The sequence below is a fragment of the Oenanthe melanoleuca genome, chromosome 4 (genome assembly GCF_029582105.1).
Source record: "Oenanthe melanoleuca isolate GR-GAL-2019-014 chromosome 4, OMel1.0, whole genome shotgun sequence".
In the NCBI taxonomy this organism is placed as follows: domain Eukaryota; kingdom Metazoa; phylum Chordata; class Aves; order Passeriformes; family Muscicapidae; genus Oenanthe; species Oenanthe melanoleuca.
This window is the reverse complement of record NC_079337.1, coordinates 68,016,429-68,041,680: the sequence shown is the minus strand read 5'-3', so window position 1 is coordinate 68,041,680 and position 25,252 is coordinate 68,016,429. Positions and strand designations below refer to the sequence as shown.

The window sequence follows — 25,252 nt, the reverse complement described above, 5'->3', positions numbered from 1 at the left end:
GTCCCGGTCCCGGGAGCCCCTCGGCGGGGTCCCCACCCAGGGCCATCCCCGGGCCACCCGTTCCTTGGCGGGGACAAGGACCAGGGCTCCCCCCCGGTGCCCTCCGAGCCCCGGGATTCAACCGATTCGGTAGCGGGGGAATCCCGGCTCCGCTCCCGGTGAACCCCGCACCCTCCCCGCAGCCAGGCCGAGCCGAGCCCAGCCGAGCCTGGCCTTACCTCCATCACCGGAGCACCGAGAGAACCGGGAGTTCGGGCGCTCCGGGCGGCGGATCCGGCTCGAAACCGGGAAAATCAAGGAATTCTGTGGGGTTTTTCTTCGGGAGAAGCGCGGGGATGGAGCGAGGCGGCGGCTTGGGAGGGCCCCGGGGGCTCCGGGAGAACGCGGCCGCTCCCACCCCGGGCTGGGCTTCGCTGGGCTGGATGTGCTCGGGAGCGAGGAAAAGCGGAGATATTGATAATAAAATCACCGATAAATAGTGCTGATAGCGCTAATAGGGCTAATAACAGGAATAGTAACGCCACTAATAATAGCAGCGCTAATAGAGACACTAATACCGCTAATATTAACACTAATTAAAACAACAACAACAACAGCGCTAAACCCAACCGGAAAACAACAACAGCGGTGCCATAAAAAATCGGATTTTTTTTATTGGTGTTATTTTTATAACAGTATTGGTTTTGCGGACCTGGGAACCCGCGGAGGAGCTCGGATCCCCTTCCCGGTTCGCACCCGGAATTTCCCCTTTCCCCGCTTCCCCTTCTCCCGGAGCAAATCCCTTCCCGTTATTATTCAAAATAATCGTGGAAAAAAAAAATCACAAAAAATAATAAGAAAAAAAAATAAATTAAAAAAAACAGGAGGAAAGGAGCGGAAGCCGTGAGGAGGCGGCGGGAGCTTAGCGGGCACCGGGGCCGCTTCTCCGCCGCTCGTTCCGCGGCCTCAGCCGCCGCTCGGGCCCGGGGCTGGGCCGAAGGAGGATTTTTCGTTCCAGCAGCTCCCGGGCGATCGCTGCCCTCCGTCTTCCCGGTGGGAGCGGCCCGCGGCCTCTCCCCGCGGTCCTGGGGGGCTGAGGCCGCAAGGCAGGGTGGGTTTGGGGTGATTTTCCTTGTTTTCGTTAAAAAATGGTTGGTTGGTGTCGCATCCACCACGGATGGTGTGGCACAGCGGAGCCCGACTGTCCTTCTGTCCGACTGTCCGGCTGTCCGGCTGTCCGGCCCCGGCTCGGCCTTGCCGCAGCCCCGGGAGTGCAGAACCGGGAGCAGGGAACCGGGAACGGGGAACCGGGAACCGAGAACCGTTTCCAGCCTCCAGCGCCTTCCCCGCAGCGGCGGCTCCATCCCCGCTCGCCCCGCGGAACCGGGGGTGCTGCCCGGGACCCCCGGCCTTGAGCAGGGCCCGTCCTCCGCTCTCTCCCCGCTCGGCCTTTTTCGTTCTCTTTATTTCCTTCCCCTTTTGATTTCTTCCCTTTTACTTCCTCCTTTCTACATTTTTATTTCGCCTTTTAATTCTAATTTTTTTCCTTTTTTTTATTTTGCTTTTTGGGGGTTTTTTTCCTACTCAGTTTCCCCCTGCTCCGCGCTGTTCCGGTTATTTCAAGGACGGGCCCAGGCTCGGACATTCCGCGGCCACTCCAGCCCAGGGCCTTGAGCTCAGGACTGCTTGTGATTAAAGTAAATTATTTTATTTTTCATCCACCGCCGTTACAATTGTTCCGATTTGAGGCAGAACCCGGGAATGGGACCGGGGGAAGCATCGCCGCCGCTTTTTCCTCCCGTTCTTGCCCCATTGCGGGGACAGCGGCGGAACGGAGCTCCCCGAGGCGGGGGGGATGCCCGGGATACCCCCGCACACACCGGGGCCGGCATTCCCAGCTGGAAAACGGGAGCCGCCCTGCTCGGTGTCGGTGTCGGGAGCTGCTGGGCCGGATCAGGGAATTTCGGGGCTCCCCCGCTGCCCCATCTCGGGATAACCCGGGGTAACCCCGGTATCTGCGGGGCCCGGAGCCCCCGGACCCCCGCCAGGCCCGGAGAGGGGCAGGATTGTTTTTTTTTTTTATTCGTTTCAACCTCTGGCAACCCTGCCCCGGCCGAATTGTGTTCCCCAGGGATGAACCCCTCGAGAAGGAATCGGGAACCGGAGCCGCCGCCGCCGCCGCTCTCGGGGCTCTTTGTTTACCAATCGGTGCCACAGAACGGGAGGGCAGGAAATTGCGTCTCTACCGAGCCGTTAATTTAAAATCGGCTCTTTCCTTCCCCCCCGGCTCTCCTCCAGCCGCTCCCCGGCTCGGCGGGGGCTCGGCCGCCCGCTCCCCGCTCCCCGCTGCCGGCTCCGGCGGGGGATGCGCAGCGGAGCGCGGCGGCGGGGGAGGGCCGGGCCGGAGGAATAAGGACCCGGCTTCTTCGCCGGTCCCACCCCCGGCCGCTTCCTCCGCAGCTCAGCTCCCTCCCCTCGACCTCTCTTTCCCCTCCCGCCCCCCCCACCAACCTCACCACCACCCCCCTAAAATCATCCCCCCCCCAATCTCCTGGTATTGATTTCCCCCGCACGCGAATCCCAAGCGCAGCGCGGTGAGCGCGGGCATCGCCGGCGGCTCCCGCCGGTACCGGCACCGACACCGGCACCGGGACCCGCAGCGGCAGCGGCGCTCCATGGAAGGGCAGCGGGAGCGCCTGAAGTTTGCCCGGAGCGAGGTGCGGAGGGAGGTGGAGCTGGGGAGGGGGCGCGGGGTGGGTGTTGGCGGGGGGCTCGGGCTCCTGTCAAAGTTTGAAACTCCTTTCTCCCCCCACCCTCGCACCCTCTCGGGACTGCCCGACGGGTCCCCCCCACCCCCGGTACCACCCCCGGCCGGCGGGGCGGGGAGGGGGGTGCGCTTTAAATGCCAGCCCCCGGGTGGGAGAGGGCGACAGGCGACAGGCGACGGCCCCCGGCGGTCCCCGGCCATGGGGGTGAGCCGGGGCTCCGAGCCCCGGGGGGGGCGGCGAGGGGCGGGGAGGGGAAGGGGTCTGGGGAGGGTGGGGGGGGCTCCCTCCCATCCCCCCCGCCCAGCCTTGCCTCCTCTCTCCCTCTCCCCGTGTCTCTCTCTGCCTCCTGATGTTTGATCCCGCCGCGGCGCCCGCAGGGATGAGCGATGGAGGGGCCGAGCCCGGCGGGAGCCCCGTGCTGCTGGCCGAGCCCGCGGCCACCGGGCGGGCCCGGGAGAAGCTGCCGAGCCGGGCGGAGCTGGAGAGCGCCCTGCGGACCGGCGGCGGCGGCGGCGGAACCGGCGGCGGCTTCAAGGACATCCCGGGAACGTCGGCGGTCAGCCCCGGCTCCTCCAAGCAGTGCGCCCCGGACACCGAGAGCCCGTCGGGGACCGGCGAGGCGGATTATTGCCGCCGCATCCTGGTGCGAGGTACGGCCGCGCTCCGCGCTCCTGTCCCCGCTACCCGGGCTGGGAGTTCCCTCTCCGGCCATGGGGCATCCCCGGCACCGCTTCCAGCGCATCCCGGGCTCTTTCCCGCTGCCACCTCCGGCCTCCCGGCCCCGCCGTTCGCGCCCCGGTTCCGCTGCGTGCGGCTCGGAGAGGGCCCGCTGCCCCAGCCCGGAGCGGGGCCGTGCCCGGGAGGCTCCGGGGGAGCGGCCCCGGGGTCACGGACCCGCCGGGCCAGCGGAGCCCCGCGGGGGACGCGCGGGCGGCGGGAGAAGGGAGGACAGCATCAGCTCGGCGTTGGGAGCGATGTCGCAGGAGAAAAGCGTCACGGAGCAGCGGCGGGCGAGGGGGGGTTTATTTATTTTTTTTTTTCCCCCATTTATAATATCACCGGTTCGCTCCCGGTTGGGGTTCGCCGTTCCCCGGAGCCGCCGCGTCCCGTATCCCACACCCCGCATCCCGCCCCGCCGCCCGCGCGCAGTCCCCGCCGGCCCGCGACTCGCCGGGATCATTTCTGGCGTTCTTGGGGCGAACCCCGAGAAGTTTGGGGCGCCCTGGTGCGGCTGTCGCAGGCGGGCGGGTCCCGAGCGCTGCGCGGCTCCGGGATCCCGGGGATGCTCCGCGTCCCCGCCGCTCCTCCGCCGCTGCCGGAGCCCGGAGCAGCGCGGCGGCCGCTCGGCGATCAGGGCCGAGGCCTCCCGGTGCTTCCCGGTGCTCGGGAGCGCTGCAGGGACCGGAGCGTCGGCCGTGACCTCCCCCCTCACCGGGAGGAACCGGGTCCCTGTTCCATCGTTATCCCGAGCTCGGCATCCCGGGAAAGCGCCTCGCCTCTCACCGAAGCTTCTCTCCGGGTTGTCGCGATAGGCGCCCTTCGCCGACATCCTGGTTATCCCAGTCCGAACAGGGGACAGCAACCGAGCAGCGGGCAGCGCTCGGGGACGAGCCCCGGGGTCCCACCCGTGATGTCCCCGCGTCCCCGGGGGTCGCCGAGCGGGACTGCCATCGGTCCCGCCGGGGTCAGGCCGGGGTCAGGCCTCTCCTCCGCCCGTTCCAGCCCTACCGGGGCCGCCCCGACGGTGCCGGCACCGGCAGAGGGGCGCGGATCGGTGCCCAAGGCCCGGGCAGGGTCTCCGCTCCCGCCGGCCCCGGGGACCCTCACCGGGAGCGCCCGGTTTCACCATCTTGCTGCAGCCGCCACGGTGCGGACAAAATGGTGGCGGGGAGAAAACGCCGCAAATCACCGGGATTGAGCCGAAATGAAGCGGGGGGAACGTGGAGGGGCCACCGGGGCTGCGGGGACACGGAGCCGCCGGTCCCCACCCGCCCCGGCCACGGTCCCGCAGCCGGGCAGGGCCGGGGCCGAGCAGCGGCCGGGCCCGGGCAGAGCCTCCCGCTCGGTTTAGTGCAAAGCGGGAGGTTAAAATGTTCATTTTTATGTTTTAAATTATTTAATTTCAATATTTCGAGTTTCGCCCTCTCTGCTTGCCCAGGGAAAGGGGCCTCGGTAGCCCCGGTGAGGAGCGGCTGCAGCCCCGGCGCAGCCCCGGTGCAGCCCCGGTGTTTTCGGTGAAGTCGGGGGGTCCTGGTGACCCCCTCACATGCGCGAGGTCCTCTCGGGGTCTCGGTCCGCTCGCCGGTCCCGCGATACCGGGGATGGTCCGTGCGGGACGGAGCCACCCGGTCACCTCTCGGTCACCTCCCGGCCATCCCCGTCTCTTCGGGGGTGGCTCCCGGGGATAAAAGGGACAAGGATGGACCTGGGTAACACCACGGCAGGTCCCGCTGTCACCACGGTCACAGCAGCCCCACGGAGCTGAGGACACATCCCGGGATGTCCCCCCGTTCCTCCCTGTCGCCCCCCGGGGCTGGCCCAGCGCTGGGCCCGGTGGCCACAGAGCACGTGGAGGGACCCCGGTGGCGTTTGGTGCCACCACGGCCACCCCATGGCACGGAGGGGACATCCTGGGGGCTGGCAGGGGGGGTGTGGGCCCCAAAAGGTCCTGGCAGGTGCGTTGGTGTGGGAACCCAGGTGGGCATGGGGTGTCCCTGTGCCAGGAAAAGGTGTCCCCATGGATTTTGGGCGTCCTCTGCTCTTTTGGGGGATTTCAACCCCAGCCCTGTCCTGGCTCCAGAGCCACCAGGTGCACCCCGGTCCCCGAGAGCAGGACATGTCACCAGCCAGGCCCGAAGCTCCAGAACCCTCCAGGCAGCTCCAGCAGGATTCAGGAATTGTTGGGGGCTCCAGAATGGGAAAAGGCTCTTGGGACAGGGAATTCCAAAGGCTGGAATGGGGGCATGGCCTGAGCACCCCATAACCTTCCCTGGGGAAGGTCAGCAGCGCCGGCACGAGGGGTTTGGTGTCCCCTGTGCCGGGCTGGCACCGCGGCCGTGCCCTTTTCCCCGCCGTCCCTCCGGAGCTGCTCCAGCTGCTGCGGGAATAACAATAAATAATGCCCGAGCCGGAGCCCAGGGCGCAGCTGCAGCCCCGGATCCGGCAGCCCCGGCGTTCCCGGCTGTTGTTGTGCCGGGGCCGTGGCGTGGGCACGGACGTGGGCACGGACGTGGGCACGGGAGTGCGGACGTGGCCTGGCCATCGTCACCGCCGTGGCTCTTCTCACACAAAATGGTTCCCGGTGCTGATCCCGCCGGAAAAGCCGCTGATCCGCCTACAACCCCTTTCCTTCCGTGCAGCTCCGCGCCAGCCCGGGGGGTTTGGGGTGTGGGTCTGGTGCCACCACCCCCTGGGCCAGCCTGGATGTCCCCAAGCCCTCGGGACTCGTTCGGTGCCGGGTTCCGGGATGGCGCCTCGGCCGTGTCCCCTCTGCGGTGGGGAAGGGGCTCCGGGACTGGGGTCCCTTTCCCAAATCAGGGTTTGGTCCCCTATTCCCACCATCCCAGTGATGGATCCAGCGCCCTTATCCCGCTTCTCCGGCCTCAGCCCGGCTCTGCTGATCCTATGGCGGCGCCACCATTCCAATCCCAGCACCGCCATTCCGATCCCGGTGCCACCATTCCTATCCCGGTGCCAGCCTTCCCATCCCAGTGCCACCATTCCCATCCCAGTGCCACCATTCCTATCCTGGTGCCAGCCTTCCCATCCCAGTGCCACCATTCCTATCCCAGTGCCACCATTTCAATCCCAGCGTCGCCATTCCGATCCCGGTGCCACCATTCCCATCTCAGTGCCACCATTCCCATCCCAGCGTCACCATTCCAATCCCAGTGCCATCACTCCAATCCCGATGCCACCATCCTGATCCCAGTGCCGCCATTCTGATCCTGGTGCCACCATTCCAATCCCAGTGCCACCATTCAGATTCCAGTGCCGCCATTCCCATCCCAGCATCACCATTCCCATCCCAGTGCCATCACTCCAATCCCGGTGCCACCATTCCAATTCTGGTGCCACCATTCCCATCCCAGTGCCACCATTCCAATCCCGGTGCCACCATTCCAATTCTGGTACCGCCATTCCCATCCCGGTGCCACCATTCCCATCCCGGTGCCACCGGTCCTATCCCAGCACCACCATTCCCATCCTGAGTCACCATTCCCATCCCAGCATCACCATTCCCATCCCATCTCTGCCTTCCCCATCCCATTCCCGGCTTCTCCTCCCTCTTTTCCTCCTTCCTACCCCAGGAATTTTACAATCCCTTCGTGCCCCGCTCAGCCGGAGGGAGGAAGAGCCATTGACCTCCAACTGGAATCCCTCCAAAATTGGGAACCAGCATCCCAAAATCAGAGCCTGGCTTGGGGCTTGGAGCAACTTCCTGGCTGGATTTTAACCCTCTGGAAAAACCCCTGGGAGCTCTGCTCTCACCCAAACCGAGCCAGGATTTGGGATCTGGGAAGATCCCAGCGGGCAATTCCCGAGGCTCTTTTTAATTCCTGGGGGCTGGGACAGAATTCCTGTTGATTTTTTGGTGGAATTTGTCCTTTCCAGGTGGGGAGGCTCCTCTGGAGTCACTTCCCACAATCTGGGATGGAGTGAAACCCTCAAGATTTTCTTTCCCTGAATATTCCCAGCCTCGTAAAATCCACGGCCAGGAGCAGCTCGGTGCCCACAGCGCTTCCCAAATTTGTCATTTAATAGGAAACAGCCCCAAAATGGGAGCTGAGCTTCCCAAAATATTCCTTCAGTGAGGAAAATTCTGGAGAGATGGGAATTGTAATAGAGGTGAATTTTTTATCCAGTATTCTCAAGGAAGGAGGGAAATCAAAAATTCTATTAAAATTACAGAAAAATATTCTTTAATTCGAATTCTTCCTCTGCATAAATCTCCTGTTTGCTCCTGGCCCTCCAAAATATTATTTCCAGGATGAAACGCTGTTTTCCCAAAAAAACTTTATGGCTTTTATTTATGTCTTTTAAAAAACTGAAATTCATGGAGATTTGTGGCCTTTCCTTGGATATTTATAAACTCTCCGCGTTTGGGGCCGGAGGGAAGAGCCAAGCCACAATTTAGCTCCAGCTTGTGGGAGTTCCATGGATACTCCACATCCACGTGGAGCTTTATTTCCATTTCTTTATTTTCCATTTCTTTTCCCTTTATTCTCCTTTTATGCTCCATTTTAATTCCATTTCTTTTCAATTTATTCTCCATTTCTTTTCCCTTTTTTCCCATTTATTTTCCCTTTATGCTCTGTTTTAATTCCATTTATTTTCCATTTATTTTCTGTTTATTCTCCGTTTATTCTCCTTTTTTTTTCCCATTTATTTTCCCTTTATGCTCCGTTTTAATTCCATTTATTTTCCATTTATTCTCCGTTTATTCTCCGTTTATTTTCCTTTTTTTCCCCATTTATTTTCCCTTTATGTTCCGTTTTAATTCCATTTATTTTCCATTTATTCTCCGTTTATTCTCAGTTTATTTTCCTTTTTTTTCCCATTTATTTTCCCTTTATGCTCCGTTTTAATTCCATTTATTTTCCGTTTATTCTCCTTTTTTTTCCCATTTATTTTCCCTTTATGCTCCATTTTAATTCAATTTATTTTCCATTTATTCTCCATTTTAATTCCATTCATTCTCCATTTTAATTCCATTCATTCTCCATTTATTCTCCTTTTTAATTCCGTTCTTTCTCCATTTATTCTTCATTTTAATCCCATTAATTTCCCGTTTCCCCCTCCCATTAAATAACCGCATTTTTGGATTTTTGCACTGATTCCTTTTGGTTTTTTTTTTGTTTTTTCCTGACTTTTATCCCCGTTATCCCACCCAGATGCCAAAGGGACGATCCGGGAGATCGTGCTGCCCAAGGGGCTGGACCTGGACCGGCCCAAGCGGACGCGGACGTCCTTCACGGCGGAGCAGCTCTACCGCCTGGAGCTGGAATTCCAGCGCTGCCAGTACGTGGTGGGCCGGGAAAGGACGGAGTTAGCGCGGCAACTCAACCTCTCCGAGACGCAGGTGAGACCCGCGGTGGGGACATCGCGGTGGGGACATCGCGTTGGGGACATTGTGTTGGAGACGCCGCAGTGGCTCCTCCGTCTTGTGAATGTTGTGGTGGCTTCTCCATGTTGGGGACATCGCGGTGGCTGCTCTACATTGGGGATGTTGAGGTGGCTCCTCCGTGTTGGGGACACTGTGGTGGCTCCTCTGTGTTGGGGACATCGTGGTGGCCGCTCCATGTTGGGGACGTTGTGGTAGCTCCTTTTTATTGGGGACATCGCGGTGGCTCCTTCGTGTTGGGGGCATCATGGTGGCTCCTCTGCATAGGGGACGCCACGGTGGTTCCTTCATGTTGGGGACATCACGGTGGCTCCTTTATGCTGGGGACATCGCAGTGACTCCTTCGTGTTGGGGACATCACGGTGGCTCCTTTATGTTGGGGATATCACAGTGGCTCCTCCACTTTGCGGACATCACAGTGGCTTCTTTGTTTTGGGGACACTGTGGTGGCTCCTTTGTGTTGGGGACATCCTGATGTCTCCTCTGCATAGGGGACGCTACAGTGGTTCCTTCATGTTGGGGGCATCTCAGTGGCTCCTTTGTGCTGGGGACATTGCAGTGGCTCCTTCGTGTCCTTCATGTTGGGGACGTTGCGGTGGCTCCTTCATGCTGGGGACATCGCGGTGACTCCTCCATGTTGGGGATGTCGCTGTAGCTCTTCCGCGTTGGGGACATTGCAGTGGCTCCTTCGTGTCCTTCATGTCCTTCATGTTGGGGACATCGCGGTGGCTCCTTTGCACTGGGGACATCACAGTGACTCCTCCGTGTTGGGGATGTCGCGGTAACTCCTCCACGTTGGGGACATTTCAGTGGCTCCTTCGTGTCCTTCATGTCCTTCATGCTAGGGACATTGTCGTGGCTCCTTCATGTTGGGGACATTGTCGTGGCTCCTTCGTGTTGGGGACATCACGATGACTACTTCACGCTGGGGATATCGCGGTGGCTCTTCCACTTTGTGGACGTCGTGGTGGCTCCTTTGCGTTGGGGACATCGCGGTGACTCCTCCGTGTTGGGGATGTCACGGTGGCTCCTTCATGCTGGGGACATTGCGGTGGCCGTGTCCCTGAGCTCTCGGAGGTGGCGACAGGACATGTGCGGCATTCCCGGCGATGGTTTTCCCTGGAATGGTTGGGATGCGGGTGGGGACAACCCTGAGGGGTCTCCCTGGCAGTGGTGTCCCCACAAACGTCCGGCAAAGGGACAAGGTGAGACTGGATGGAGCAAACTGGGATAAGGGAAGGCGGCCCTGGATGAGTTTTGAGGTTGTTTCCAACCCAACGCGTTCCCTGATCCCGTGAAAAGCGGGAAGAGGAAGGAGCGGGGATTTCTCTTCCCGAGGTCCCGGTGTCACCTCCGCAGTGACACGGGAGGGTCACGGGTGGGCTTGGCCGTGACAGCGGTGACACGAGGTGGGACCTGGTGGGATTGGGATGTGTGGGAGCTGCTCCCACTTTTCCTGAGCCTCAATCCCAGCGGGATTGTCCATGGAATTATCCCTGGGTTTCTTCTCCGTCACCTTCCTTGGGTGATGGAATTTTCCTGTTTTTCCTGTCTTGGGGAAATCCAGGAGAATGGATGGGGTGAGCTTGGTGGCTGGTGTCTCTGGTGGAGTCATGGTGGTTTTGGCTTAGAAATTTGACATTAAATAGCAATCATAATTAATTAAATAAAATTTGTAATTATAGTTATATAATAATAGTAATATTAGCAATAATGATAATTATAATAATGATAATGATAATGATAATGATAATGATAATAATAATAATAATAATAATAATAATAATAATAATAATAATAATAATAATTTTTAAAATGTAAATTCTGGCCCATCCACCCCTTCCCTGCCGGGTCTGACAATGGCATAGCTTCCCTCGATTCACACAGGAAATAATTCCAATTTTTCCGACCCTTTTTATGGAACAAACCCATCCTGGCTGTGGCTCCGAGCTGTGGGATTTGTGCTGCTGGGTGAGGGGAAATCGGCATTCCAGGATTTTTGTGCTGGTGGAATAGGGGGATTTCGGTGAGGAGGAGGATTTGGGGTGTCGTGGTCGGGAGAAAAGTGGCTTTGGGTTCCCTGTTCCCGAGGTCCCAGTGTCACCCAGTGTCACCCCCACGGAGCTGGGAGTGACACGGGTGGGTTTGGCCGTGTCACACTGTGGGAATGGCTTTGTCCCCTTGGTCAGGGGTCCCTTTTCCTGGTATCCATCTTCTCGGGGTCCCTCTTCCTGGGATTTCTCTGTCCAAGGTCCCAGTGTCGCCTCCACAGAGCTGGGAGTGACACGGGTGGCCTTGGCCATGCCATGGGCAAGGGACAAGCTGTGTGTCCCTGGCATGGGATCCCTCTTCCCAAATCTCCCTTCCCAAATCCTCGTTCCCAAATCCCTATTCCCAAATCCTTCTTCTCTAATCCCTCTTCACAAATCTCCCTTCCCAAATCCTCGTTCCCAGGATCCCCTTTCCCAAATCCCGCTTCCCAAATCCCCATTCCCAGGATCCCCCTTCCCAAATCCCTCTTCCCAAATCTCCCTTCCCATATCCCCATTCCCAGGATCCCTCTTCCCAAATCCCACTTTCCAAATCCCCACTCCCAGGATCCCCCTTCCCAAATCCCATTTCCCAAATCCTTCTTCCCAAATCCCACTTTCCAGGATCCTGCTTCCCAAATCCCTCTTCCAAATTCCCTTTCTCAAATTCTTCTTCTCTAATCCTTCTTCCCAAATCCCCCTTTCCAAATGTGTCTTTCCAAATCCCCATTCCAGGATCCCCTTCCCAAATCCCACTTCTCAAATCCCCATTCCCAAATCCCCCTTCCCAAATCCCCCTTCCCAAATCCCCATTCCCAGGCTCCCTTTCCCGAGGGTCTCCCTGTGGGCTGGGCCGTGCCCCCCACGTTTGTCCCCTGAGGATGTGCCCAGCAGGATGCCAGCTCTGGCAGGTCACAGCCTCTCCTCAGGGATGAAATTCCCATCTTTTCCCTCTACTCTGGATCCTCGCTGCTGCTTTCATCCCTGGGTGAGAAAATTCCCACCCTGTGGGCCGGGCGCTGTCGCTTCTCCTCTGCTCTCCCCCTTCCCTCACCCTCTTCCCTCTTTCATCCCTGTCTCCTTACATTCCTTTTCTTGCTTTTCACACCATTTTTTCTTCCCCACAGCTCAGTTCCCAGTTTCCAGAACCTTCCCAAGTGCCTGGTTTTCCCCAGCTCCCCAAAATTCCCGAATTCCTCCTCTCCCTCCTCAGGGATGGTTTCACACTCAGGCGTGCCCCTTTTCCTGATTCCTGGTTTTTCACGGCCAGGATGTTTTCCTCAGGAATTCCAAGAGCTTTACACCGAATTTTCCAAGCTCACTTTGGGTCTGGAAGGTGCTGATCCCACCTGGAAGAGGGAAAAGCCACCACCAGCCCCACCTGTCCCCACCCAGCCCCTCCAAACTGGGATAAATCCAACTTCTGCAGCAATCCCAGGATTTTGGGTGCTTCTGTTGATTCATCCTCGGAGCAGCTCCCAGAATTTAGGGAATTTTGGTGGTGGAGCCCAATCAGCAGCATCTCCTGGCTCCTTTTAAATTTTTTAAATATTTTTATTTTTATTTTTGAGACGGATCCTTTCCAGCCCCTCCCAGGGCTGGATTTTAATTCCAAGACCAGGAAGCTGCTCCTGACTTTTCCCTGATGGGAACGCTGAAGGGAAAGGGGCCACCAGGGCCGGGATTTGTTGTGCCTGTGGATGTTTGGGAAGAGGAGGAGGGGGGAGGAAGGATGATTCATCCCGGCGAGGAGGGAATGTGACGAGATGGGAAGAGACACGGTGCGATCGCAGCTGGAATGCTGCAGCCCAGCATTCCCGGGAGCGGGGCTGGGATCCTGCAGAAAACCTGCTGGAAATAAGGGGGGAAAGGAAAGAAAATAAAAGGGGATTTAGGCTCTGATTTTATTTTCCTAGGAGGTGATCCCGCTGTTTGGCAGAGTTGGAGGCAGGATGGGTTGGGGTGTGCGGGATTTGGGATTTTTTTTGGTTCGGAGTGCTGCTCCAGGAGTGGGGGGATCAGGATGGGAGAGAGGGAATCACTGGGAAGAAAGGAGGGATCACCCAAAAAAGATGGGAATCATCCAGGAAATGATCCAGGGAGAGTTGGGATCTTTCAGGGCAGAGGGAAAATCACCTCAGTAAGAGGGGGATCAGCCCAGAAAAGGCGGGAATCACCCAGGAATCATCCCAAATAATATGGGAATTTCCTGGAAGTGAGAGTAGGATCATCCAGGGAGAGCTGGGATAGCCCAGGAGAAATGGGAATTTCCTGGAAGTGAGGGTGGGATCACCCAGAAAATATGGGAATTTCCTGGAAGTGAGGTTGGAATCACCCAGGGGAGTGGGAGGGAATTTCGGAGCCGCTCCTGCTCAGGCAAAGTTGCTTCCACCCAATCCAGGGAATTCCTCTTCCCTCCTGGGATCCACGTCCCTGCTCTGCCTCCCAGTGATTTTCCTAATTAATCCACGGATATGATTAACGTTCAGCGAGTTTAATTAATGTGGAGAATGTTTCCATTGGGGAATTTTCCACGGAGACGCCGAGCCGAGCTCTGAGGTCCTTGGGATGAGCTGGGAAGTGGCAGGAAAATCCCAAACCCTCCCAAATCCCGAGGGCACCTCATATCCGTGGATCTGGCTTTTTCCTGGAAAACCCCCCCAGAATCTTGAAAGGGACAAGTGCTGCTTCCCAGTGGAATTATGGGATGGAAAATCCAAGGTAGAGGAAGCAGAAGGATCCCAGGGGGAGAGCGGAGGGGGTGGAATTCCAATAAATCCTTCTTGGGATGGGATGGGATGGGATGGGATGGGATGGGATGGGATGGGATGGGATGGGATGGGATGGGATGGGATGGGATGGGATGGGATGGGATGGGATGGGATGGGATGGGATGGGATGGGATGGGATGGGATAATAGGATGGGATAATAGGATGGGATAATGGGATGGGATGGATGAAAGGATTTGCTCTTGGGGTCAAAAATTCAATGCCAAACTTAGGTTCAAGCTTAGGTGACCCAAGTTGTGCCAGGGAATATTCAGGTAAGATTTTTGGGAAAATTCCTTTGTGGAAAGGGTTTTCCAACTGCCCAGGTCAGGGAGAGGATCCCTCATTCCTGGGGGGATTTTCCAGCCCTGTGGATGTGGCACTTGGGGACACGGTGGTGGCCTTGGCAGTGCTGGGAGGAGTGGTTGGATTCTGGAGTTTCCAAAGGTTTTTCCACCTAAATGATCCCATAATTCCAGTATAATTCCATGATTTCTGCCTGCCTGGTTGCTGGCAAATCCATGGGATTCTCCTGGTCCATCCAGACTTTCTTGGGGACAATCCAGACTTTCTTGGGGACAGCTCCTGGGCCACCCCAGATCTCCACCACCACTGCTGGCCCCACACCCCCTGGAACATCCCAGGATTCCCAGCATGGAGCAAAACATCTGGGAAAGGCTGAGGGAAGCCGGGAAGGTCTATTTATAGCCCTGCAATTAAGAGGAGGCTGTTAAAAATTAATCACCTCGGCTCGTTAACGAGTCCCCGTCCCCGCAGGGACAGAACGAGGGGACAGGGGTTGGGGCTGCCACAGGTTTTCCTCTCCCTGGAAAAAAACAAAAAAAAAAGCAGGAAAGATGAGGTTGGGAATTGCTGAGAGCCCAAAATCTCCATGATTCCCATTTCCATCCGGACTGGGACACTGGGGAAGTGACGGGATCCACCCCAGGAGATTTGGGAACTTCCAAAGGGCAGGGTTGGGATTTTGGGAAGGAATTCCTGCCTGGGAGGGTGGGGAGGGGATGGGATGGAATTCCCAGATTTGCTGTGGCTGCCCCTGGATTCCTGGCAGTGCCCAAGGCCGGGTTGGATCCACCTGGGATAGCGAGAAGTGTCCCTGAACATGAAAAAAGCCTTTAAGGTCCTTCCCAACCCAAACCAGTTGGGAATTTTGGGATTCAGCGGTTCTTTCCATCCCTCCTTCCATCCCTCCCTCCATCCCTTCTGCCGGAGATTTTTCGGCATGGGATGAACTCTCCCACCATGTTTTCCCTGACTCGCTTCCAGAAGGGGTCTGGGCTGTTCCAGAAGATCTGGAATCAGAATCCTGCAGCCTCCAAATCCTTGGGAATAGGTGGCAACAGAGAATATCAACCTGAACGATCCCACATTTAACGGGATCGGGTCACACCTGGAAGCTGGAATGGAGGCGGATCCTAAATCCAGGGATTCCCGGGATTTGGGCACCTCCAGCAGGTGCTGGATCCCATTCCCACATCCCAGCCCAAGTCAGAGCACGTTCCTGGAGCAAACCCAGCGCACGTGGCCCCGCTAATCCCAGCAGCGGGGGCGTGGGGGGGACAATAAAGCCAGGCCTAAGCGGGGACACCGCGGTGGCAAGGCCAGGCTGGCACAGCCCCGGGAGATTCCCAAATTCCGGCATCAGGATGCCAAAAACCCGTCAGGGAGGATAAATTCTGGATTTTGGGGGAGTGTTCCTAAAAAGGGGAGCGGGAAATTGGGGTCTGCTGTGGGATAGATGAAGTTGGATGTTTGGGATCCCAAAATATCCAGGTGCTTCTAGAATTCTCCGAGCGTGGAGTTAAATGATTGATGGGGAAAAAAATGGGAATAATTCACTGGGATTTTTATCATTAAGGATTTGCCACCCACTCCGCCACCCCGAAAATATAAAATCGCTGGATTTCAGAATTTCTGAAATTCGTGAATTTCAGAATTTTCTCCAGCTTCTCCGGCATCTCCAAATTTTCCAAAGAAATGGAAACCCACGAGGAATCCATGAGGTTATAAATAAAACTGGGAATATCCAGAATTCTGGAGCAGGAGCCAGACACAGGCCTGGCTTCCAGCGGGAATTTTGGCTCGGCAGCGGGAATGGGGCTGTGCTCCCAGCTGAGGGTCAGGGACAATTCCCACCGCGCTGGTGGCTGGAACCGCGTTCCCAAAGGCCGTGGCGGAGGTTGGGAATGGTTGGATGAGCTGGAATGGCGGCCGAGGGATGAATCCATCCCCGCTCGGCGCGGGCAGAGGCGGAAAGGTCACGGAGCCGCCGTTCCGAAACCCGCGGGATCGGGCAGAGATCCCGACGGATTGGGATCCGGGATCTGAGCCCCAGCGGGGCTGCAGAGAGGAGAACGAGGAGGGAAAAGGAGGAAAAGGAAAAGCAGGAGGAAGGTGGCGCAGGATGATGGCGGAGCGCAGGCTCCCGGCGGGCGTCAGCTGCCGGCGGTCAGGAGCTAATCCCGGCCAATTCCCGCTCGGCAGCCAGGAATAGCGCGGCGTGGAGGAGCCGGGGGCCACACGTGTGCCAGCAGCGCGTGACGGCGCCGGGGTCAGCGCCGGGGCAGGGCTGCCCAAAACAAACACCGCCAAAAACCCCAAACACCGCCCCGGCCCCGGAGTCGCGCAGCGGGGTCAGGGTTGTCGTGTTGTGCGGATAAATTGTGGGAGAACGTGCTCCAAAGTTTTTTGGGAATGTGGGAGGGCTGGGGTGGGTGGTGTTGACATTCCTGGGATCGGCCTGGGTGGGGATGGGGGTTTGGGATCCCAGGCAGGAGCAATTCCCATCAAGGCTCGACCCCAGCGCAACGGGAAGCGGCGGATGAGGATGGAAAATGGGAGACAATATGAGAGGAGGGCAATTCCCGGCCCTTTCCATTTTGGGATGCTGGGATGGATGGATGGATGGATGGATGGATGGATGGATGGATGGATGATAGATGGATGATGGATGGGGTCAGTGCCAGGGCAGGGCTACCCAAAAATAAACACCATTAAAAATCCCAAAACGTGGCCCCAGCTCCTGAGTCACAGCGCTGGACAAGGATTCCCGTTGGGCAGATAAATTGTGGGAGAACGAGGAGCTCTGGTGGTTTTTGGGAATGTTCCTGGTATTCCTGGGATCGGGGTGGACAGGGATGGGGGGGTTCAGAATCCCACCAGGATGGCTGGGGAGCAAATCCCAATGTGACGGGAAGCAGCGGATGACGATGGAAAATGGGAGCCAAAACGAGAGGAGGGCAATTCCTGGTTATTTGCATTTTGGGATGCTGGGATGGATGGATGGATGGATGGATGGATGGATGGATGGATGGATGTTGAATGGATGGATGATGAATGGATGGATGATGGGTGGATGGATGGATGGATTGATGGATGGATGATGAATGGATGGATGGATGGATGGATGATGGATGGATGGATGATGGATGGATGGATGGATGATGGATGGATGGATGGATGGATGGATGGATGATGAATGGATGGATGGATGGATGGATGATGGAGGGATGGATGGATGGATGGATGGATGGATGATGAATGGATGGATGGATGGATGGATGATGAATGGATGGATGGATGGATGGATGATGGATGGATGGATGGATGATGAATGGATGGATGGATGGATGGATGATGGATGGATGGATGGATGGATGGATGGATGATGGATGGATGGATGGATGGATGGATGGATGATGAATGGATGGATGAGAGACGGATGGATGATGGATGGATGGATGATTGATGGATGGATGGATGGATGGATGGATGATGAATGGATGGATGCTGAATGGATGGATGGATGGATGGATGGATGATGAATGGATGGATGGATGTATCACTGGGATCCGTGGAATGATGAGCTCCCACACTTTTTCTCTTTCGGTTGGGATTCCCTTCCTGGGAACAATTCCTTTTATGGCTCGGTGGTGTTTGGGGAAGGGCAGGGATGGGAACAGCAGCCCCGCGTCTCTGGGGAGGGAATCCCGGGATACGGCGCTGCCTGAGGTCACAGCTCGGGATTCCAGCGATCCAACCCCTCGTGGGCTCCGTTAGGTGTGGGAAAATAAAATTAAATAAAAAATAAAAAATAAAAAATAAAAAATAAAAAATAAAAAATAAAAAATAAAAAATAAAAAATAAAAAATAAAAAATATAAAATATAAAATATAAAATAATATAAATATAAAATGTAAAATACGATGAAATATTATATTTTATATAATATATACTTCTATATAATAGATTTCCATATAATTTATATTGCACAATATACAATATACAATATACAATATACAATATACAATATACAATATACAATATACAATATACAATATACAATATACAATATACAATATAATGAAAGCAAATTTGCTCAGGGAAAAGAAATAGAATGGAATTAAAGCTGGGAAAAGAAAATTGAATAAAGCAAAATAAAATTAGAGAGAACAAAATAAAATTAAGCAGAGGATAATTCTAAAAATGTAATAGAAGATAAGAGAATGAAAAAATAAAATAAAATAAAATTAAGTTTTTAAAATTTAATTAAAACAATAAAATAATAAAAAATAGAATGAAATAAAATAAATAAGGAAAAACATCAATATCAACATCACAATATATAAATATATAATCTAAACCAAAATGTATCATACAAAATATGTAATATATCATAATTGAGTACATTGTTTTCTATATATGTACATTATATATTAGTTATATCATATTAGTTATTATTTATATTTATATTAATATTAGCTATTACTATAGTGGTAAAATAATATAAAATATCTAAATTGTTGAATATTTCATATATAACCGAAAATAAAAACATTAAAAATATAAATACATAATTAAATCTAATATAGAAAGCATAAAGACATAACTAAATATTATAGAAAATAAAAAAAATTATATAAATATATATGAATGTGTATAAATATATATATAAATGTGTATATATGACATTTTTAACATATACAATAAAGTGGTGTGTATATCTATAATTATTATATATATTAAATTCCCTGTTATTTAGTTATTATTATTATTATTATTATTAAATTAATAGTAATTTTACACGATTTCTATAAAATTTTATATATTTAATTCCCCAAAATTTGATCTTTTACATCATTTCTATATAATGTATATTTTTTATTTCCCATTATTTAATATTTTACACCATTTCTATATAAATTTATATATATATATTTAATTTCCCATTATTTAATATTTTACACCATTTCCTTGCTCCCCACAGACCCTTTCCCAGCCCTTTGAGGTCTCTGTGCCGAGATTCCTTTTTCCCATATTCCCATTTTCCTGGTCATTTGGGAGAGCTGGGAACTTTCCAGAAAATTCCAGAGAATCCTCAGATTCCTAAAGGGACTGAAGAGCTGGAATTGGGGACAAGATTGGGAAGGAAAAGGGAGATTGGGAAGGAATTCCTGGCTGGGCTGGAATTCCCAGATTTGCTGCCCTTGGATCCCTGGGAATGCCCAAGCCCAGGTTGGGTGGGTTTGGATCCACCTGGGATCAGGGAATGTGTCCCTATATTGGAATAATCTCATCCCAAATTATCCCAGAATTCTGGGATTTGGAGAAATCTCTGTTCTCCTCATGCCTCAGCTGGGGCCGTGTCTCAGCTTTTCCTGGAGTTTTTCCAAGTTTTTCCAAGCTGGCTCCTCCTCATGGCTCCGTCCTCTCTGTCCCCAGAGTGTCCCTGCAGTTGTCACCTCCCCTGTCCCATCCATGGCCACTTCCAGAGGCGCTTTTCTGAATCCAGGGAATCCCAGTGGGATGTTGCACGTGATGTCGTGGAGATTCCCAGAATTTTTCCTCCTTGTTCCCGTTCCCTCCCAACTGGGTGTCTCGGCTGTCCTCAGTGCAAAAAAAAAAAAAAAAAAAAAAAAAATCTGGGAATTAGTTTTCCTTGGAAAAGGATGGACTTGATCTCACTTTGATTCCTATCACAGATAAAGGAAATATTCCAGAGGGCTGGAATATCCCACTGGGAAAATTCCCTGCCTTTCCTCTGGGATAAACCGCCGTGCCGCCCGTGGGTGGGGAAGAAATTTGGTTTTTTTAGGGAAGGAAAACCCCGTCAAAGCCGATTTGGGAAAGTTCCCGGTGGGATTTGTGGAGGAATCCGGAGTGGGAGGAGGGGATGGAACAGGAGGAGGCCGGAGGGGAATTTCTCGTGGATCTGTCACGGATCCACATCCCCGGGAAGGATAATGGAGGCTGAAAAGGACAGGGAGCCGCTAATTGGGGACAGGTTGGGGACGAACCACGGCCGAGATGTCACCGACGGGCGGGGCCACCCCGGGGGACTGAGGGGAGGTTTTTGGGGCGGGATGTTGGGGGCTGAGGCATGGAGAGGGGAATCTGGGATGGGGGAATTCCTGGGAAAGGCTCCTCTTCCCCTAAGCTGCCACCATTCCACAGCGGAATTCTGCATCGGGATCATCCGGTCTGGGTGGGAAAGGACCTTGAATCCCATCCCATTCCAGCCCTGACGCTTCCCACCACCCCAGGGGGCTCCAAGCTCCATCCAGCCTGGCCCTGGACACTTCCAGGGATCCAGGTTTCCCTGGGAAATCTTGGAGGGGCCAGCAGGGATCGTCTGGGATTCCATCAGAGCGAGGAGGACACAGAGGGGAGATTTAAATGGGATTTTGGGAAGGAATTCCTGGCTGGGAGGGTGGGGAGGGGCTGGGATGGAATTCCCAGATTTGCTGTGGCTGTCCCTGGATCTCTGGGAATGTCCAAGGCCAGGCTGGATCCACGTGAGACAGTGGGTGTGTCCTGGAGCTGTGGGATTTTGGATTTTGGATTTTTGGATTTTGGATTTTGGATTTTGGAGCAGCTCCAGGTTTGGGGCTCATGGATGGCGCTGGAGATGCCAAACCTGACCATCCCCACCCTGAAGGATTAAATCCCACTGAGGGATTTTCCTGAATTCCTGCTCCTCCTGAATTGCTGGGTGGGGAATGTTTGGAGAGGAGAGTGCTGGGAATGTCCATCCTGTACGGATTCACATTGGATCTTCGTTAAGATGCCACTAATTAGATGAGGTTTGGGCTGCCCCCACCACTGTGGGTTTGGGATCTGCAATTCCCAGGATTCAGCTGCTCCAGGAGATGGGACAGGTCACCTATCTGGGGACATGGGGCTGTGCCCAAAACCATCCCAGTGGTCAGCACGGTGTGACCAGTGGGGTCAGTGGGATGGTGACACCGGTCGGGGTCAGTGACACGGGGACATCAGCCCTGGGGTCACTGGGACAGGGACATCAGCCCTGGGGACAGGAATTGCTCCCAGAGCCATCCCAGCGGTCAGCACGGAGTCACCAGTGGGGTCAGTGGGATGGTGACACCGGTCTGGGGTCAGTGACACGGGGACATCAGCCCTGGGGTCACTGGGACAGGGACATCAGCCCTGGGCACAGGAATTGCTCCCAGAGCCATCCCAGCGGTCAGCACGGAGTGACCAGTGAAGTCACTGGAATGGGGACACCAGCCCTGGGGTCGCTGGGACAGGGACACGAGCCTTGGGGACCCGGTGGCGCTGAGTGCCTCGGTGTCCCCGATGTCCCCGAGGGGAGCTCGGGCTGGCAGCGCCCGGCGGTGGCGGGAGGCGATGTCCCCGCGGTGTCGGTGTCCCCCGGTGTCCCCCGGGTGTCCGCAGCACCTCCCGGGGCGGTGTCACCTCGGGCAGTGTCACCTCGGGCCTGGCCTGTCCCCAAGGAGCTGCCGGTGACTCCGGGACCCGCTGCCCCGCGCTCTAACCCGAGTGTCTTCCCATCCGTGTCCTTCCCTCACCTCCGTGTCCGTCTGTCCGTCCCTCCCGCCTCTCTCTGTCTCTCTCTCTGCCTCTCCTGCCCCTCTGCTCTGCCAGGGAGGGAGGGAAGGAGGGAGGGAAGCGGGGCCGCCCTCCCCAGGGGGAGTTTAGGGGGCTGGGCTGGGCAGGGGCAGTTTTGGGGCGCGGGGATCCCGCGGGGCTCAGCCCGGATTGCGGTGGGGGCGGTGCGGGTGTCCCCAGATGGGTCTGCACCCAGAAATCCAGGGCCACCAGAAGCCACCGCGTCCCCACCGGTGTCACCCTGCGGCCCAGCCAGGGGAGGGTTGGCAGTCGGGGACACGAATTTGGGGTTGAGGAGGGTCCAGCCTGTCCCGTAGCTCAGAATTCCCGGGAAAACCAGCACAGGGAGAGCCGGGCACGGCGCGGGGGGGGCTCAGCCACGAGCCCTGCGCTCCTTCCCGAGGCTCCCGTCCCCAGGGTCGCATCCGCGGGGTCCCACCCCGGGGACAGGAGCCTGGGGTCCCTGGGGTCCCGTCCCTAGGGTCCTACCTCTGGGTTCCTGCCCCGAGTCCCATTCCTGGTATCCCATTCCCGGGCTCCTGTCCCCAGTCCCGTTCCTGTGATCCCATTCCTGGGGTCCCATCCCAGAGCTCCTGTCCCAAATCCCATCCCTAGGATCCCATTCCTGGGGTCCTGTCCCCAGTCCCATCCTTGGGATCCCATTCCTGGGGTCCCATCCATGGGGATCCATCCCAGGGCTCCTGTTCCCAGTCCCATTTTTGGGATCCCATTCCTGGGGTCCCATCCCAGGGACAGGATCCTGGGATCTCATTCCTGGGGTCCCATCCATGTGTTCCCATCCCTGGGATCCCATCCCTGGGATTCCGTTCCAGGGACAGGAGCCTGAGGTCCTTGGGGTTCCATTCCTGGGGTCCCATTCCTGAGGTCCCATCTCAGGGACAGGAACTTGGGATCCCATTCCTGGGGTGCCATTCCTGGGATCCTGTCCCGAGTTCCATCACTGAGATCCAATTCCTGTGATCCCATCCCTGGGCTCCTGTCCCAAATCCCATCCCTGGGATCTCATTCCTGGGATCCCATTCCTGGGTTCCTGTCCCCAGTCCCAGTTCTGGGATGCAATTCCTGAGATCCCATCCACGTGTTCCCATCCCTGGGCTCCTGTCTCTCATTCCCGGGGTCCCCCCGCAGGCTCCTGCTCCTGTCCCTGCCGGTCCCGCAGGAATTCTCCCTTTCCCTGGAAGCGGCCGGCGGGAGCGGAGGGCGGATCTCGCTTGGGCGTTTATTTTAATACATCTCTCTCTCGTATCTCTCGCTCTCTCCTGGCTCTCGCCTCTCTCTCCCCGGCCCCCCCGCGCTCTCTTTCCGTCCGTGCCTTCCTGTCCCGTCCCTCCCCGCCCTTCCCACCCCTCCCCAGGTCAAGGTGTGGTTCCAGAACCGCCGCACGAAGCAGAAGAAGGACCAGAGCAGGGACTCTGAGAAACGCTCCTCCAGCACCTCCGAGTCCTTCGCCACCTGCAACATCCTGCGGCTGCTGGAGCAAGGCCGCCTCCTGTCCGTGCCGGCCCCCCCGAGCCTCCTGTCCCCCACCTCCAGCGCGGCCCCCAGCCCCGCGGGGAGCGCTGCTGGCCTGGCCACCGCCGGCCCCGGCTTGGCCACCGCTGGCCCCGCGTCCCCGGGGCTGGGCGGCGGCGGCAGCCCCCCAAAACCGGCGCCTTTCGGCCTGCACGTCCCGTCTCTCGCCGCTTCCTCCTCATCCTCATCCTCGTCCTCGCCGTCGCCGCGGCTGCCGGGGAGGCCGCTGTGCTTCGGGGCGCCGCTGCTGGGCAGCCTGCACGACCTGCCCGGCGCTTACGGACCGGGCGCCTCCGCGTTCGAGCCTTACACGCGGCTGGAGAGGAAGGACAATTCTATACCCAGCAAGAAGCCGAGCCCTTAAAACATCCCCCACCCCCCAAAAAAAAAAAAAAAAAGACAAAACAACAACAGAACAAACAGTGTCAAAAAGTGTCACCTCCCCCCTCCAGCCCCCCAACCCCAGATCGTGTCCCCGTGGGAATGGCAGATCCCCCCCGGCCGGAGGCGGGGATGTCACCAGGGTTGGGCTGGTGACACTCGGGGTTCCCAAATTCCCGCTCCGGGGATGGCGGGGAAGGGACGGGAGCAGCCACGGTGGGGGCAGGGGGGTGGTGGTGGCTGTCCCTGCGGGGGAGGGGACACAAGGGACAGCGCGAGGTGGCGCCGGGCTCTGTCCCCGCCGTGCCTCAGTTTCCCCGCCTGGCTGAGGCCACCGCGGGGTCCCGGCGCTGCTCCCGGGGGGGTTTGGCCTGGGTGATGTCCCCAACCCCGCCACTTGTCCCCGTGATGCGAACACGCGGCTGCCGCCACCCCTGGGACACCCCCAGAGCCCAAACACGGTCCTGCCCAGTTTTGGGGCCGTCCCACCCCGGCAAACCCCACAGGGACCCCCTCAGACCCTCCCCGAGGGGCTGTGGGTCACTGTCCCACCCCGCTGGGTGACAGCTGGGGACAGCTGTGACAGTGGCATCTGCCCCGTTGGGGCGGGGCGGGTCCCACCCGGGGGGGCTTTGCCAGCAGCGCCCCCAAATCCACTCTGGGGTGGCACCGCAGTGACCCCACCCTGCCACCCGCCACACCCCCTTGTCACCTGTCACAGCCAGGGTCCCCTCCCAGAGATGTCCAGGGGGTGACAGTGGCTTCCTGCGGGCTGGGGGTGGCCTTGGGGACACGGCGGGGCTTGGCATGAGGTGACCCTTGGGGACAGGGGCCTGTGGTGTGAGTGTCACCTTGGCGGGACACCCTGGGGTGGCATCACCTTGCCCAGGTGTCCTCGGGTGGCATCATTTTGTCATCCTGCGGTGGCATTGCCTCGCCAGGACACCCTGGGGTGACATCACCAGGTGCCACCACCTCGCCAGGACACCCTGAGGTGACACCACCCCGCGGTGCCACCCCCCTGCTGTCCCTGCTGTGACAGGACCACGGGGACACCCCGAGCGCCCTCCCCCCTGCCCTGGGGTCTCCCCTCCCCCCGCACCCCCAAACCCGCTGCTGTTGATTAATTCATCAATTAACTCATAATGATAATTAACACTGAGCATCCCCCTATGGGGACACATCCCCCGCGGATTCCCAGGATTTTACAGGGAAATATTTAAAATAAATGATTTTATGAGAAGCTTCCCGTCATTTTTATTATTTTTAGGGAATTGTTATTTATTGCTCCGCTGCCTTTGGAGCGTTTTAAGGGGAGGGCTCGGGCGGGGAAACTGAGGCAGGGACAGGTGACAATCCTGCCTGTCCCCTCCCCCACACCGCCACAGACCTGGAATTCGCCTGGAATTGCTCCAGCGATGTTTGGGATTTTCTAGGACCATCCTCTCATCCCGTAATTTATGTTGATCCCATAAATCAACATAAATTAATTTTTCTCTCCCATCCCGATCCCTGGGAGGTGGCCGTGTGCCCACCTCTGGAATTCTGTCCCCAACCCCACCCGGGTCTCGCTCGGATTTTGCTTCTCCCTCTTCCCAGCCCGATTCTAACAGGGATTTTTCCAACCTGGAAAATTCCTGGGCTCACCAGGAAGAATCTGGTGCAGAAGTGACCCCCCGAACCCCTCAACCTCCGTGGCCGGAGGGGATTTGGGGACATTTTGGGGAAAGCAAAGCCCGGGAAGTTGGGTTTGGGAATATGGGAATATCTTTGGGGTT

The 25,252-nt window shown here is 56.4% G+C and overlaps 1 protein-coding gene across 1 annotated transcript; it reads left to right on the top strand.

Annotated features, from left to right (window-relative positions):
• The first annotated feature begins 834 nt into the window (after nt 1-834).
• Nucleotides 835-23,520, top strand: VAX2 (ventral anterior homeobox 2). Its single transcript, XM_056490413.1, has 4 exons — nt 835-2,696; nt 3,125-3,397; nt 8,642-8,829; nt 22,936-23,520. The coding sequence occupies exons 2-4, from the start codon at nt 3,127-3,129 to the stop codon at nt 23,455-23,457; spliced, it is 981 nt and encodes a 326-aa protein (XP_056346388.1). The 5' UTR covers nt 835-2,696; nt 3,125-3,126; the 3' UTR covers nt 23,458-23,520.
• Nucleotides 23,521-25,252: the final 1,732 nt, after the last annotated feature.